The 15,824-nt window shown below is 33.8% G+C and overlaps 1 protein-coding gene across 3 annotated transcripts in view; it reads left to right on the forward strand.

The window, feature by feature from the left end:
- LOC145261036 (uncharacterized) overlaps window positions 1–15,824 on the forward strand; it is a 135,724-nt gene that overhangs the window by 110,500 nt on the left and 9,400 nt on the right. For 2 of the 3 annotated variants that reach the window (XM_080119180.1, XM_080119181.1), the window contains 2 exons: window positions 1,111–1,233; window positions 14,436–14,549. In XM_080119180.1, the coding sequence (XP_079975306.1) occupies window positions 1,111–1,233; window positions 14,436–14,549 (237 nt within the window). The remainder of the gene's footprint in view (window positions 1–1,110; window positions 1,234–14,435; window positions 14,550–15,824) is intronic. The other variant, XR_013864389.1, reaches the window with a different exon arrangement.

Genomic DNA, 15,824 nt, shown 5'->3' on the forward strand with positions numbered 1-15,824 from the left:
ATAGAGGATGAAAGAAAGAGAGAGAGAGAGCGGGGGACAAAGACAGAGAGAGAGAGAGAGAGAGAGAGCGAGAGAGAAAATGATAGGGGACAAACAGAGAGAGGAAAAAGAAAAACCGAACAAAGAAAGAAAATGGGAGAGGGGGAAGGAGCAAAAAGACAGAGAAAGGATGAGAGCGAGAGAGAGAATAAAGGGAGAGGGCGGAAGAGGATGAAAGAGAAGAAGAGAGAGGTTACAAAGAGAGAGAAAAAGATGATAAAGACAGAGAGAGGATGAGAGGGAGAGGAGGGACAAAGAGAGAGAGAGAATGAGGGAGAGAGGGGACAAATGAAGAGGGGATCAATTAAAGAGAGAAGATGAGAAAGAGAGAAAAAGGGAGGGATGAGAGGGAACAAAGGGAAAGAGAGAAAATGGAGGGAACAGTGAAAACCAGAGTGAGAAAGTAAAGCCTGGGAGGATGGACCACCTAGGACTGCACAAAACATCAGACTATTTTATGCATTCTACTTGTCTCTTTACATGGCTTATTGGACGATTTTTGGTCAAATAAATTTTATTCGATTTTTAAAAATAGTTCGACAATGATATCTAATAACGAACCTCTTATTACAAATCTTTTCTTTATGTTGTACACACACACACACACACACACACACACACACACACACACACACACACACACAACCACCTCGCGGCGACCCCTCTATGCTGTCAGTGTTGTCACTGAAAAATAACCCTTTTTTTTTTCAAATCATTTCGTTCCTGTTATATATTATTTTGAAAGTACAAGCGACTTTGTTTTATGTGTTTATGTCTATTGTGGAGGCACGCCTAATTGTACAGATTTCGAACAAACTCCTGATTAGCGATTCGGCTAGTTTTTTTTTTGTTTTTTTTTTGTTTTTTTTTGATAATATAACACGAACAAACTGTTTTTTTTTTATTTACTTTATTTGCTTGCTTCATAATTTATTTTCTTTTTATGGAAATTGCTTTAGACAATGCATGAAACCACTTGATGTAACAATGGATGATAATTCATATTATTTAGTTTATTTGTGCGATTGTTCTCTATTACGAATCCTTTTTTTTTACGTTTGTTTCTTTTAGTGATAAAACTGACTTTGTACCTGGTATGTCGTCGTGTGTCAAGCTCAACAGTCCAAGCTCTGGCAATGGACCATCGGAATGACGTCTTGTCGAATGCTGTGGCCATTATTTTTGGATACATTGGTATGGACAAAAACCATTATACCATTATATTGTTTGATAGCCAAGGAAGAGGGGGCGAAGAGGATGGACGCCATCAAACAAGGGAACGGCCAAAAACGGAAGTCCAGAAATCACATGACTTCCGTTAGATAAAGAGAGCTCTTTCTCTCAACCTTTGGACATCGAAAAAGATAAATAGAGACGATAGGGAGGTGACGGTAGCTAATTGGTTAACCACATTGACTAGCAACCTAGGTGTACCAAGTTTGAATCCAGCTTGTTCTGCAGAAATATTTTCACTTAGGAATTTTGACAATCTTTACGTGATCCGTTCCTTTCACCTTCTCTCTCTCTCTCTCTCTCTCTCTCTCTCTCTCTCTCTCTCTCTGTCTCCTTTTTCTCTCTCTTTCTTTCCCCTCCTCTTTCTCTTTCAAGCTTTTCCTTTCACTTTCTCTCTGTATTCTCTCTCTCTCTCTCTCTCTCACCATTTTCAACGATACTTCATACAGAGGACGGAGCGACACAGTTATATTAGACCCCACCCCTACGGGGCTTGGCACCAAAGTTCAAGCAAAGACCATATGTGGGGGCAACCCCACATATAAGACCATTGTTCTTGTAGCAATCAGTTATTGGTGAATGTAGGGGAAACCCTTCATACCAATTGTCACTATCCAGCTATACCTACTCCCCAGGAGGCTGGTCCCCATTTCCCCAATATCTCCACATTAAAAAACGGCCTTGTGCCTAATTTTCTCAGTGGGGAAGCAAATAAATACAAACTCTTAAAAACTAAGATGGCATATCCCAAACTTTGCTCGTGTTAACAGTAAAATCAAAACATCTTTTTTTTATACTCTGCGTGAAAAATCATTTGGGTATTAACCAACAACCGAAAAAAGGTAAAAAATCTATAATATAAAGCTGAACGTCTGTGTGTGTGTGTGTGTGTGTGTGTGTCTGGTCACGAATAGGCCCCTATATGGTTGATTATTTTAAAAAACTGATTACATATAATGATAGAAGGTGTATTGAGACACAGGAATGGGTATGTTTGATCTGGCAGAACGAGGGTTCATTAAAATTTTGGGGTCTGTGTTCGCGCTTGGTCCACAAAGTATGGAAATAAAAAATTTAAAAAGTGAAAAAAAAAAACGTTTACAAGTGTTTTTGATATAGATGTATATAAGAATACTTTCATAAGTATGTTTTAACTTAAATTAACTTAATAGGGATGGTATAATAAAATTGTGGGGTCTGCATTCGCGCCTGGCCTCCATAGAATGGAAATAGGCACAGACTGTAATAAAGACTTTTCATATCTATCTGCGTAAGTATACTTTGATAATTATGTTTCAGTTTGAAGAAATATGGTATAATAAAATTATGGGGTGTTCGTTCGCACCTGACCTCCATAGAATATAAATATGTCACAAAGTTTAACAAAGTTTTTTAATATAGATCCACAGAATATTGTGATAAGTGTTTCAGTGTGAACAGGTATGGTATAATAAATTATGGGGCTTATCTATTTTATTTTTACTTTCATCATATTTTGCTTTGGTTTTGATACCCCCAAATTCGAAGCTATCTCTTTACAACCCTTCCTTTTCATAACGTATCATACTTTCATAAATCAGAGTCCATTTTTTGTAGGCTGTTTTTGAACCCAGTCAACGACGGGTACTTTTGCTAGTATATATATATAACAAACAAACGTTACCAAAGGCAAAATAAGTTACTCTTCTACCTACAGGGATAAGTTTTCTGTGTTTTAACACATTTTTTTTTGTTCTCACATTCACCTTTAACAAGGGCTGTTATTTGGGACCATGCCTAGGAAAAATGTTAGTTTACATTACATTTAAACTTCTGCATATCAGTACATTCAGGGAAGCAGGTAGTAGGAAGGGAATTCCAAAGTCTAGCTGTTCGAGAGAAGAAGCTATTAGAGTGAAAGCTTTCTGGTATTTAGGGACCTCAACAGTGAAGGGGTGTGATTTTGTTGCTAAGTGGATTTGTTTGTCGGAGATATGTACGTCGAGGAGCTGCTAGAAAAGACTTGTCCTGCCTTGATAGGGTTCAAAATAGACTTCGTGGCCTGGTGGGAGATGTTCTTTTCTCTTCGCTGCAACCTCTATCTCACAGAAGAGATGTTGCAAGTTTGTCTCTGCTTTATCGTTATTTTCATGGAAAGTGTTCGACTGAGCTTCAATCTATGGTCCCCCCTCACCAAACTTTCACAAGAAACACTAGACTAGCTGAAAACATTATCAATAATTTTCCCCACTCTTTATCTGTGCCTAAACCTAAACATAGATTCAATGATCAAAGCTTCTTTCTTAGAACTGCACGCCTGTGGAATTGTCTTCCGTTTTCCTGCTTTCCAGCCGTCTATAATATGGTTGTCTTCAAGTCCAACGTGAACAAGTTTCTGATGAGCCGTTCCACTTAAGTTAACAAATTTACCGAACTTCCATTGCTATCGATTACTATATTGTCCTTTTGACTACTGTACACTCTTTAACCCTTATCCTTGAGTGACCTATCGGCCTTGATAAGTGGTGACGCCTATGTAAAAAAAAAAAAAAAAGACACAAGTGCAATGAGTTCATCGGAGCAAATTCAGTTCGAAAAACAAATAGTGCTGAGTTGGTAAGTTCAACATTTGCATATCAGTACAGTCAGAGAAGCAGTTTATAAGATGTGAAACACGCTACAAAGAAAAAAAAAAGCAAAGCAATCTTCTTTTAGACTTTGGAAAAAAAAGAAAGAAAGACAGATAGGAAAAGAGATGGATAGATAAAAAGATTAGATAGATATTACATTTTTGGCAAAAAAGAAATCCGATTCAGATACATATACCCCCCCTCCCCAAAGTTCCGATTTTTTCGATTATCGATTTTGATTCTGATTAATCGTCCCCAACACTTGTCTGTCTGTTCCCACTCAGCACCCGTCTAGCTGAAACCACTGTCAATATTTTCCCCACTCTTTATCTGTGCCTAAATCAAAACGTAGATTCCATGAACAAAGCTTCTTTCTTAGAAGTGCACGCCTGTGGAACTCTCTTCCACTTGCCTGTTTCCCACCTGACTACAATTTGGATGTCTTCAAGTCCAACATAAACAAATTCCTGATAAACCGCCCCCTTTAAGTAATCCAATGTATCAAATCTCCATTACTAACGATTACTATGATATTATCCCATTGATTACTGTACATGCAATAACCCTTACCCTCGAGTGGCCTCCAGGCCTTGATAAGTGGTGGCACTCATGTAAAAAAAAAGCATCCGTTGTTATGGGACATCTCTTGGCATATCTTGCTGACTCAGCCTTCATGCTTCCAGTCCGTACTATTCATAGGATTTTTCAATCGCTCAGATTTTACCAATCTATCTCTGAACAAAACATATTTACCTTTATTAACAATCGCCGAAGATGGATTGATTGTTGCTATTTCCATTTTAAAGATGGATTGATTGTTGCTATTTCCATTTTGAAGATGGATTGATTGTTGCTATTTCCATTTTGAAGATGGATTGATTGTTGCTATTTCCATTTTGAAGATGGATTGATTGTTGCTATTTCCATTTTGAAGATGGATTGATTGTTGCTATTTCCATTTTAAAGATGGATTGATTGTTACTATTTCCATTTTGAAGATGGATTGATTGTTGCTATTTCCATTTTGAAGATGGATTGATTGTTACTATTTCCATTTTAAAGATGGATTGATTGTTGCTATTTCCATTTTGAAGATGGATTGATTGTTGCTATTTCCATTTTAAAGATGGATTGATTGTTGCTATTTCCATTTTGAAGATGGGTTGATTGTTGCTATTTCCATTTTAAAGATGGATTGATTGTTGCTATTTCCATTTTGAAGATGGATTGATTGTTGCTATTTCCATTTTAAAGATGGATTGATTGTTACTATTTCCATTTTGAAGATGGATTGATTGTTGCTATTTCCATTTTAAAGATGGATTGATTGTTGCTATTTCCATTTTAAAGATGGATTGATTGTTGCTATTTCCATTTTAAAGATGGATTGATTGTCGCTATTTCCATTTTGAAGATGGATTGATTGTTGCTATTTCCATTTTGAAGATGGATTGATTGTTGCTATTTCCATTTTGAAGATGGATTGATTGTTGCTATTTCCATTTTAAAGATGGATTGATTGTTGCTATTTCCATTTTGAAGATGGATTGATTGTTGCTATTTCCATTTTGAAGATGGATTGATTGTTGCTATTTCCATTTTGAAGATGGGTTGGATGTTTGCTATTTCCATTTTGAAGATGGATTGATTGTTGCTATTTCCATTTTGAAGATGGATTGATTGTTGCTATTTCCATTTTGAAGATGGATTGATTGTTGTTATTTTTTCTGATGAGTCAAGGGTATAATATTTAAGTGATTGCTTTTGTGCTATGAAACAGATACTATCAATAATTGTAAGTGTCAACTGAATTAAAGGAATAAATTGTAAGATGGTCAACATCATGAAATTCGGAATATAGACTTTTGTCATTCATTCATTATGCATATATATATATATATATATATATATTGTTTTAACAAAATCAAGACACCAAGGAATAGAAAAATAGGAATAAAAACAGAGAGAGTAATAATAGCAGCGAAACAGGTAATGATGAGGTGGGTACTAGGAGTAAGAGAAACAGACGCAAGAAACAGGTCTGGTTTAATCCGCCATATAGCGAGCTTATCCAAAACAATATACCTAGGGAATTTTACAGAATAATTGATAAAAAATTTCCCACCTGAGAATAGATTAAGCAAAATAATAAATAGGAACTCAGCAAAACTATCTTTCTCCACCTCCAACACTATAATAACCTCTAATAACAGGAAAATAAGCTAAATAAGGAATAATAATAAGTCAGTATTGGGTGAACATGTTTTAGAGAGAAAATGTAACTGCAGAATACCTGGCAATTGTCCGTTGCGTGGCAAATGCTTAACCTCAGAAATAGTGTACAAATGTGAGATTAAGGTTGATAATATCAAGAAGGTATATCTTGGAGCCACGAGGTGCGTCTTTAAGGAAATATACAGAAACCATGTTGTATCCTTCAAAAATGAAGTGGAGATAGAAACTAATAGAGAAGGTGTTTATGATAGAAGGGGGGATGGTACAAGAATCAATATTAGAAATAAAAACAGGAACGCAATTGCATTGGTGATTGGGTCAGGGAACTTCATAGAAACAAAAAAGATTTTGAATTGAAATGGACAATTGTAGATAAGGGTAGTATAAGTATAAACCTTGGAAATCAAAAAGGTGTAATCTGTGTTTACGATTAGATTAATAATGGAAAGTAAAAAAGAAAGTTTTAGAAGTTAGTGATTCTCACCGTATATGAACTGTTTCGAGTGATCGAAATTAGTTGTAGCAGTCCTAGCTATTTCTGTTTGTTGTTCAAGTCTTCCTCTTCTTTTCAACTTTTCCACTAATAGTAGTAAATAAAATTCCAGTTTTATGTCGTCTTTTTTTTTCACTTCACTTCTTTAAGAACGGCGTTTGGAGCAGATATTCCAACCATCCCCATATAAAGAACGACTTTTGGGGTAGACAACCCATTCTTCTGGGGAAGGGATGATTCCCCAAATTTAACCGTGGTAATCGTTGTCACAGCATACCCACCCGGAAATGCTAAAAAACAAACAATTGGCAAAAAAGTTGACTGTATTGATAGTAGAGAAGTAGATTTGTTTATCGCGCTAGCGTACAAACCTGGCAACCATTACAGTGCATAATACAGGTTTTTATATCTCTATAAGTATTTGTCTCCGGAAAATTTGAATGGGATTTTCTTAATCATCATAGTAGAAAACCTATTAAAATCGTCATTCTAAAGAAAATTGTGGAGGTGGACCTAATGTACAAATTCATCCTCCCTTCCCAAAAGAAAGAAATATTAAATAAAAGGCTGGATGCTATACAGGGGTGTCTTCACAGGAATAGATTTTTGCTATGACGTCTTAAATGTAGCTGAGAGAAGAAAACATTCTGGGAAAATAAAGGTTCTTGAGGGCAAATTTAATATAGAGTTAAATAGCTAATAATGATGTAAGTTAGTTGTGATGAGTGATTCAAGTTTAGCAAGCAAATCTGGAATCTAATATTCTACACTAGAAACACATTTTTAGAAATACAGACCATGGATTACTAGATAAGAAATTTAGATTTATAATAAGGATTAACAAAGATTAGCAATATGAATTAAAAAAAATATATTAGTAATTAAAGAATGGGGATTAATCGATACTGTTTTTAGATCAGTAAAACTTGAAAAATCCTAGCTTTTTAAATAATACTCTTGTTCTGAACGATTAAATCCAAAAAACCATTTCATTGGAGTAAAACGTACATGGAGCTAAGGATTAGATTTATTATTAGAATACTTATTAATGGAATATGTATTATTATTAGATAAATATTTAAGAACCCAAATTGTTATTTTGTATTAAAGCCACGCATAACCTCACAAAATTATGGTCGGATGGCAAACGTAGGATAAATCTATGTTAATAAAATTAGTATCATGGTTAAGATATGCATTGCAAACTTATATTTTAAAAAGGTTAGCCTATTTTTAGTTGGATTTGTTTAATTATTAAATAAATCATGAATGCAGATTAGGAATTTACCAAACCTAGAAACTGTAAGAATTTCTCTTACTCGTTTTTGCCTTTAGCAGAATGAAAGAGACACTCAGAAAAGCAACAAAGGCTCACCTTAAATTCCAAGAATATTTTATTTACAAGAAAGGTAAAATGAGTCCATATTTGCAAAAGAGTGCACCTCTTTAGCTTCGGCCAAATGGCGGGTAGTTTATGCCTCGAAAGGTGTAGGTAGTTTTCTTCTGTGAAGATGCTGGTTGAATTCGGCCGCTCGTAGAAGTGGTTGAGGGTTCTTCGAAATCCTTCCAGACTGGTCAAATAAGAACAACGCACATTACGATCGATGTTCCATAATAAAGGATGCCCTCCTGTGGGCAATGATGATGGATGTAATTAGTCCATAAACATTTTTGCCTCAGGCTTGTATCCGCATTTAAGTGAGCGGAGATAACAAATAGAATAGAACCCTGCCTTAGTTCATTTGTCACGGAGCGAGACACCACACGTCTGCTTTGCTCGACACGGAATGGAAATCTGTTTGAAGAAACACAATATTCCCACCAATTCCTGAATCCTCCGCAGCAACTGAAACAATGCAATTTCATTGGTCAAAATAATCGCGTGATTGGAAATCTAGCAGTTATCGCCCTTGCATTCTGAAATTTCTAACAAAACATCGAACGGTTTGAGTCACTTCCGTTTCATCGATACGAATGCATATTAGGATTTTGGTAACTTATAATTTCAACTAAACCTTAAAAACTTCGAACTTACAGAGTTATTTCCCTTTTTACATCTAAAATATCCAATAATCATAAATGTTAATAGGAAAGAAGGAAAGAAAATAAAAATAAAAATACATTGAGATCTTTAATTTTAAATGAAGAATGAGAATGAACTAAGTATAAAGTAACGTTCAACTTCTTTCCTTATTGAATAAGTTTTAAACAAAAACTTTTTTTAAATCACATAAATAGGTTAGCTGATATTTTTGTAAATAAACAAAGCAAATTCCTGATACGAAACTAACATAGTCGCAGCGATTTAACTTAGTTGATTAGTCTGGATTAAAAAAATAATTTAAATTAAATAAAGAAATTTAGTCGAAGAAATCAATGAATATTATTAATAAAACATTAAATGAACATAGGTAATTAGTTGCAACTTTGTGTGATTTTAGTATGAAATTTAAAAAAAAATTTTAATGGAGATACGAAAATAGGTAAATATATAAATCTTTAAAAAATACTTTGCAAGAATGCGATAGAGATAAAATAGATTCACTTGTTTTCTTTTCCTTATAACGGAAATGGTTTCCATAATGTTTTATTGTTTTGTTTGTTAAAGTGTTTTTTGTTCAATAAGTCTGAAGAAAAGCTGTTCTTGTGAAAATTGTCAAACGACATAATGTTTGAATTTGTCCGAATAGTCTTGAAACAATTGTAACTAACAATGAAATACACTATTTGTTGCTATCAACCCATTCTTTGAAGTCTTGGTTTTTGTTAAAACAGTATATGAATGCTCAATTATGAAATATGGTAATTTTGTAGCTAACAGTTTAAGTCATCTCTGTTTGGCTTAAAATTCATTGGTATATGAACGATTACTGAATTATATAAACCCAGTAAAAATCGGAATACTACAAATAAAACTATATATATATATATATATATATATATATATATATATAGATAGATATATAAATTCCCGTTCACATACACCTTTCAGGATAAAGCTAGAACCCAGAACTGTTAATGTCTAATATATATATATATATATATATATATATATATATATAAGTAAATTCTTGGTACAGCAAAATGGAAGGAGAAATTTCAGAGGAAACATAATTTAATTTAAATCAAAAAGATCAAAGAAACAAAAAAAAAAAACGGGCAGGTGGAATTGTTAAAATTTCCTTAAGGCCTTATCGTCTGACCCTCTAAGAGGAAACGTCAGAATGACGTGCACTCATGATTTGTTCACCAAACCGTCTTGATGCGGAACTTGGTGAAATCACAAATATTTTTCTCAGCAATGGATATCCCATAAATATAATAAAAACCACTATTGAACATAAAATTGCTACATTTAATAGTGTTAAACGTATTGGTCCATCACGTTGTCCTATTTTTTAAAATTACCATGGTTAGGTCCTGATGGCCTTCATATTGTTGAAAGGATTTCTTCTGCTACTCAACGTTGTTTTCCAGCTACTATGCTTAGAGTAGTTTACACAACTCGAACCTTTTTCTCTTCTTTTCGTAAAGATGTTTTACCAACCATTCAAAAGAATTCTGTTGTTTATAAATTTGTTTGTCAGTGTGGAGCTGACTACGTTGGCAAGACATCTCAAAGATTGGAAATGAGAATATCCCAACACATCCCTCGGGATATTCAATTACACCAGGTTTCGAGAACATCCGGGCACTCCCAAGCTCATGAGTCCGCCATCGGTAATCACCTGATTAGTATAAATAGGTGTTCTGACCAATATTCCGATGATTGGTTTTCTGTTTTATACAGTGCTAGGTCGAACTATCATCTCAATATTATTGAGGCGTTAGTCATTAATAACTCTCGACCTAGCCTGTGTAGACAAAAGATTTTGAAACATCAGTTGGAAGTATTTACTGATTTAAAACCACCTGAACAGTGAGAATTATATGTATATATATTTTTTTCTCTCACTGGTTTTCCAACTGAAACCAATTTCCCTCTTTCCTCATTCGATTCTTAGCTTTTGATTTATCATTCTGACGTTTCCTCTTAGAGGGTCAGACGATAAGGCCTTAAGGAAATTTTAACAATTCCACCTGCCCGTTTTTTTTGTTTCTTTGATCTTTTTGATTTAAAATAAAATATATATATATATATATATATATATATATATATATAGAAAGAGAGAGAGGGAGAGAGTGGCCCATAAGTCACTTTACAGTTTGAAAATCAAATAAATTTTTCTTAAATGATTGTATTTAGTTAATTCTTTTTTTATTGCACAGTTTATAGTATGGAAATTTGTTTTAACTTAATTATGGAAGATAATGTTTCTTAAGTAGCCGCCATTCTCGGCTTTGCAAAGTCGAGCTCTTTCTAAGCTATTCTTTATGACAGTTCTTAACATCGGAAGTTGCAGGAAAAGAATTTCCTGCATATGTTTGCCTTAAGTTCTTGGATGCTTCGAGGCTTATTTGCATACACTTTGTCTTTAAGACATCCCCAAAACCAAAAGTCTAGTTCTGTCAAATTAGATGAACGTGGAGGCCATTCAAAATCGAAATTTCAAGAGATTTTTCGATCCTGAAACATCCCAGTTAACAACTGCATTGTTGCTCTAGCTGTATGTGCAGTTGCTCCATTTTGTTTGCCACCAATACGCTGGCATGTTTATTAACTGAGGTTGAACAAATTCAATAGCATATCTTTTAAGAGGATATTGAGAATTGAAATGGCGCATATAAGATCTTTGCATTGTAACAATTGACTGTCCATTTTCAAAGTGAACTTCAATTATCCTCACTCGTTGTTCTGTTGTAAACTTATCTATACAAAAAATTTCCAAAGATTCTATTTTATAATTCTGAAAAGAAAAACTAAAATATATTAATAGAAAAAAAGGTTATTGGATTTTAAAAATGTAAAGTGACTTATGGGCCAGACTTTAATTTACATTGAATCAAAAAATTACCTTGGATTTATTTTATGTAATGTACATTCTGTTGTACTTTAAAAAAATCATTGAAAATTTTATATCCATATCATTAATTGCTAGATGAAAGATAATGTTTTTAAATTGCGATAAAATGTACGTTACATAAAATAAATCCAAGGTAATTTTTTGATTCAATTTAAATTAAATTTTTATACCTAACTTTGTAAAATTTATAAAAGTGCACTTTGAAAATAAATAAATTTCAAATTGAATCTTGTACCTTTATTTTTAAAGCCTATAGTAAAAACATTTTGTTTAACAATTTTCATGCTTTGGATGAAATGCTTTTCTAACTTGTATCTTATCTTTTTAAGATTATATTTAAAAACTCTCCTCCTCTCTATTTCAGTTTGTATTTCTCTTCACACCACAACTCATTTTTGCAACCCCCTCTTTGTATTATTACAGGTCTGAATATTCTCTCTGTTTCAGTTTGTATTTCTCCTCACACCACAACTCCTTCTTTGCAACCCCCTCTTTGTAATACAGGTCTGAATAATGAGAAAATCTGAATATTTTTAACAAAAACTTTAAAATAACATTTTTAGATTAATTTTTTAAAAACTTCTTTCAGAATAGAAAATCTTTAAAATTTAATAAGGAACATATTTCATATAGGTTTCATTAACAAATATTCAATACATAACAAGAAAAATAGAGATGAAAATTTCAAAAGGACTGTATAACTGGTTACGGTCAATAGTAGTCCTCGCCAGTGAAAGTCTTTGTTATTGTTATTCTATTATTATTATTTAAAACATATTGTGTCCTGCTCTTTCGCGCGAGGACTAATGTATATAATTATAAGAGAAAGAAAATTAAAACAGTAAGTTGAACTTTACAATGCAAAAATTATTGTTCGACTGAATATTCTGTGTAGCTTAATTGCCATATATATTTTCATAACTATCTACCTATAGATTGAGTACTGTTGAAGTAAATACTGAAAAATTTACGCACAAAATTATATCTTCGTATATTAATTTATGTGACTAAATTAGGTAATCACATATATATATATATATATATATATATATATATATATTTAATTAATGTAAACACAGGGATGTAGTGTTTACCTGATATACACAATGGTAAACTTCAAACTAATATAAATAACAGTATATATAGAAAATGTAATCCCAACTGAATTAAAAAAAAGCTCAATACGCAATGGAGAGTAGAGCTTATTATATTAGAAAGAAAAATTAAAACTGTAAGTTGAACTTTACGATTAAAATTTATTGTTCAATTGAAAACTCCAAAAAACAATTTACAAAGTCCTTATTCCGCGGAGTTTCAAAGAATGCGTTTCCTGTTATTCTTCTTATCAATATTTATTGTTCGACTGAAAACTCCAAAAAACAATTTACAAAGTCCTTATTCCGCGGAGTTTCAAAGAATGCGTTTCCTGTTATTCTTCTTATCAATATTTATTGTTCGACTGAAAACTCCAAAAAACAATTAACAAAGTAAATCCTTATTCCGCGGAGTTTCAAAGAATGCGTTTCCTGTTATTCTTTTTATCAGAGGACATAGCATTCTTTGAAAACACTACATCCCTTTGTTTTCATTAAATATATATAATTATATGTATTTTTACATAGTAGTCACCACTTATCAAGGCCCGGAGGCCACTCAAAGATAAGGGTTAATAGGTATACATTAGCCAATGTGATTATAGCGTAGTAATCATAAATACTGGGAATTTTGTAAGTTGGATTATTTAGGGGGACGGTTCATCAAGAACTTGTTTACGTTGGACTTGAAGACAATCAGATTGTAGTCAGCTGGAAAGCAGGCAAATGGAAGAGAATTCCACAGACGTGTAGTTCTAAGAAAGAAGCTTTGTTCATGGAATCTACGTTTAGGTTTTAGCATAGATGAAGAGTAGGGGAAATTATTGATAGTGGTTTCAGCTAGACGAGTGTTTTTGTGAAGTCTGGCCGGTGGGGTGGGGGGAGGCATAATTTGAAGTTCACATGAGCACTTGCCATGAAAATAATGATAAAGCAGAGATAAAGTATATATGTATATAAATCAATAGAAAATTGTCCCTGTAACGTCTATATCTATAAAAGCGAAAATGTATGTATGTATGTATGTGTGTGTGTGTTCGCTTTATCTGTATGTCAACAAAAGGCTTTTTTCAGAGAAGCGGTCGGTCGGTTCACAACTTTTTAAAACTTTTTATATCACATATAAATCGTAATATCTCACAGTTAACAACGAAGCTCGCCTGTCTATTTAATTTGCCCGATTTCGGGAAGATAAATATTCAATATTTGTCACTCGCCGCATGTGGGTTAGTCTTTTTCCTATAACATCTTGGGGGGGGAGCGTTCAGCAGTAAATGAATACTATCCCGCAGTCAAACTTGACCTCATTAACTCATTAAAACGTGCACCTGCCAAATCCAAGTAATTAAATAAATTCAAACGTGTTTCCATTAGCATCTCGCGGTGGGGCAATGGTTAACGTCACACTTTTTTTTTTTCACACTTTAATTTACAACTTTGCCTCAACGGTTCGGGTTCGATCCTCATACTTACTTTTTTTTTTAACCCCCCCCACACCTCCAAACACCCGGGCAACGCCAGGTACCCCTCGCTAGTTAATAATAAATACGAAATCTGCATAAATTCAAATACGTATCATATTTCAATGTATTTTACGACCGGGCAATGCTTGGTGGCCTGCTGGTTGATTAGATACTTTGACAGCATTTCTCATAAAAGTCTAGTTACTTGGTTATGCAAAGTTTTCTTTTTTTTTTTTTGAGATTTTGTTCGAATACGGAAAAAGTGCTAATATTTCTCTTTCCTTTTGTTTCACATTTTTCGAAAGGGTCTCATCAGATGTTTGAGAAAACGGGGAAAACGGAATTAAGTTACCTGGATCCGATTGGTGCCATCCTCATCAGTATCTACATCATGGTTAACTGGTGGAAAACCGGATACGGTAAGTTTTTGTTATTTTCATGTTCACTGGTATTAACCCTAACCCTTTCGCTGCATGAAGATGTGACGCAAAGCAGTGAATAAACATGAACTGAAGCAAATTAAAGCATATAATAATGGAATTAGTTTGAAGTTTCTTTAATATATATATTAAATATATTTAATATAATATTTTGAGAAAAATTCCCTTCCTCAAATATGTGCTCAGCCTTAATTCACATGTATGCAGGAAAATCCGATATATAGTGATGGGACGATTCCAATATTTTCCTCATTTCGATGCGATTACCGATTCCATACTAAACTCCCAATCCGATACAATTACAGATTCTGATTCTTTATAAATGTCTAAATTTTTAACTATTAAGTTGTTATTTTTCCTGATTACCGTAAAAACACATAAAATAGGAGTAAGCAGGCTCAAATCCGTAACGTGCCAGAGGAAAAAGAGGTGTAAAAAAAAAAAAACTGTCTTACCGATGTGCCTATCGCGGTTGTGATGTCACAGGTGGTCGAAATAACACCTTTTATGCAATGTCCTGGACGCGAGGGTAGAATGACTTGCAAAAAATGTCAGCAAAAAAACTGACCCTCCCTGTAGAGAATTACCAGTTGAGGGTGAAGGAATTAATGTTTTTCGACAATTTTTTTGGTATTTGTCATCTGAAGGGTCGAACTTCAAAATGATACTGATCTCGTGAAAATTCGTCACCTCTGTTGAAAGTTTTAGGCAGACATACAACATACATACATACATGCATACATACATACATACATACATACATACATTTAAACAGACAGGTGAGATTTATATTATAGATGATATGCTCTGGATTGGAAGATCATTAATGCTCTTCAGAGTGTTGCCATAGATGATTGTGTTATCTGCATCGATGCTAATGTTACATTGCGCCGGACCCCAGGTTGGAAATGGTAGTAGTTAGTAGGTTTCCCCGGTTGTAACAAAAACGCAGTAGCCGTTAATTTCATTGATCGTCCGCTAGTTTGACTTGTTTATGACTCAAGCTAAACGGTTGTCATGGCAACTGATAAGACAGCATGGTTATTTCCCTTTGACCGGGCATTTTTCACTCGCGCTGACTTATCAATTGTCAAGCTTGTCACAACAACGTCGGTATCTGAAACAAAGTTTTGACATGCACATAACGATCAGGCGTAACTCAGAACATAAATCAAAGACGTAAGTCACGATTGCTTTTCGTATAAAAATGTATTTTTAACTAAAGCCGTACATACAGTGTAAGCAAATAGTTCA

The sequence above is a fragment of the Euprymna scolopes genome, chromosome 37 (assembly GCF_053919585.1).
Source record: "Euprymna scolopes isolate OS-2025 chromosome 37, ASM5391958v1, whole genome shotgun sequence".
Lineage (NCBI taxonomy): Eukaryota > Metazoa > Mollusca > Cephalopoda > Sepiida > Sepiolidae > Euprymna > Euprymna scolopes.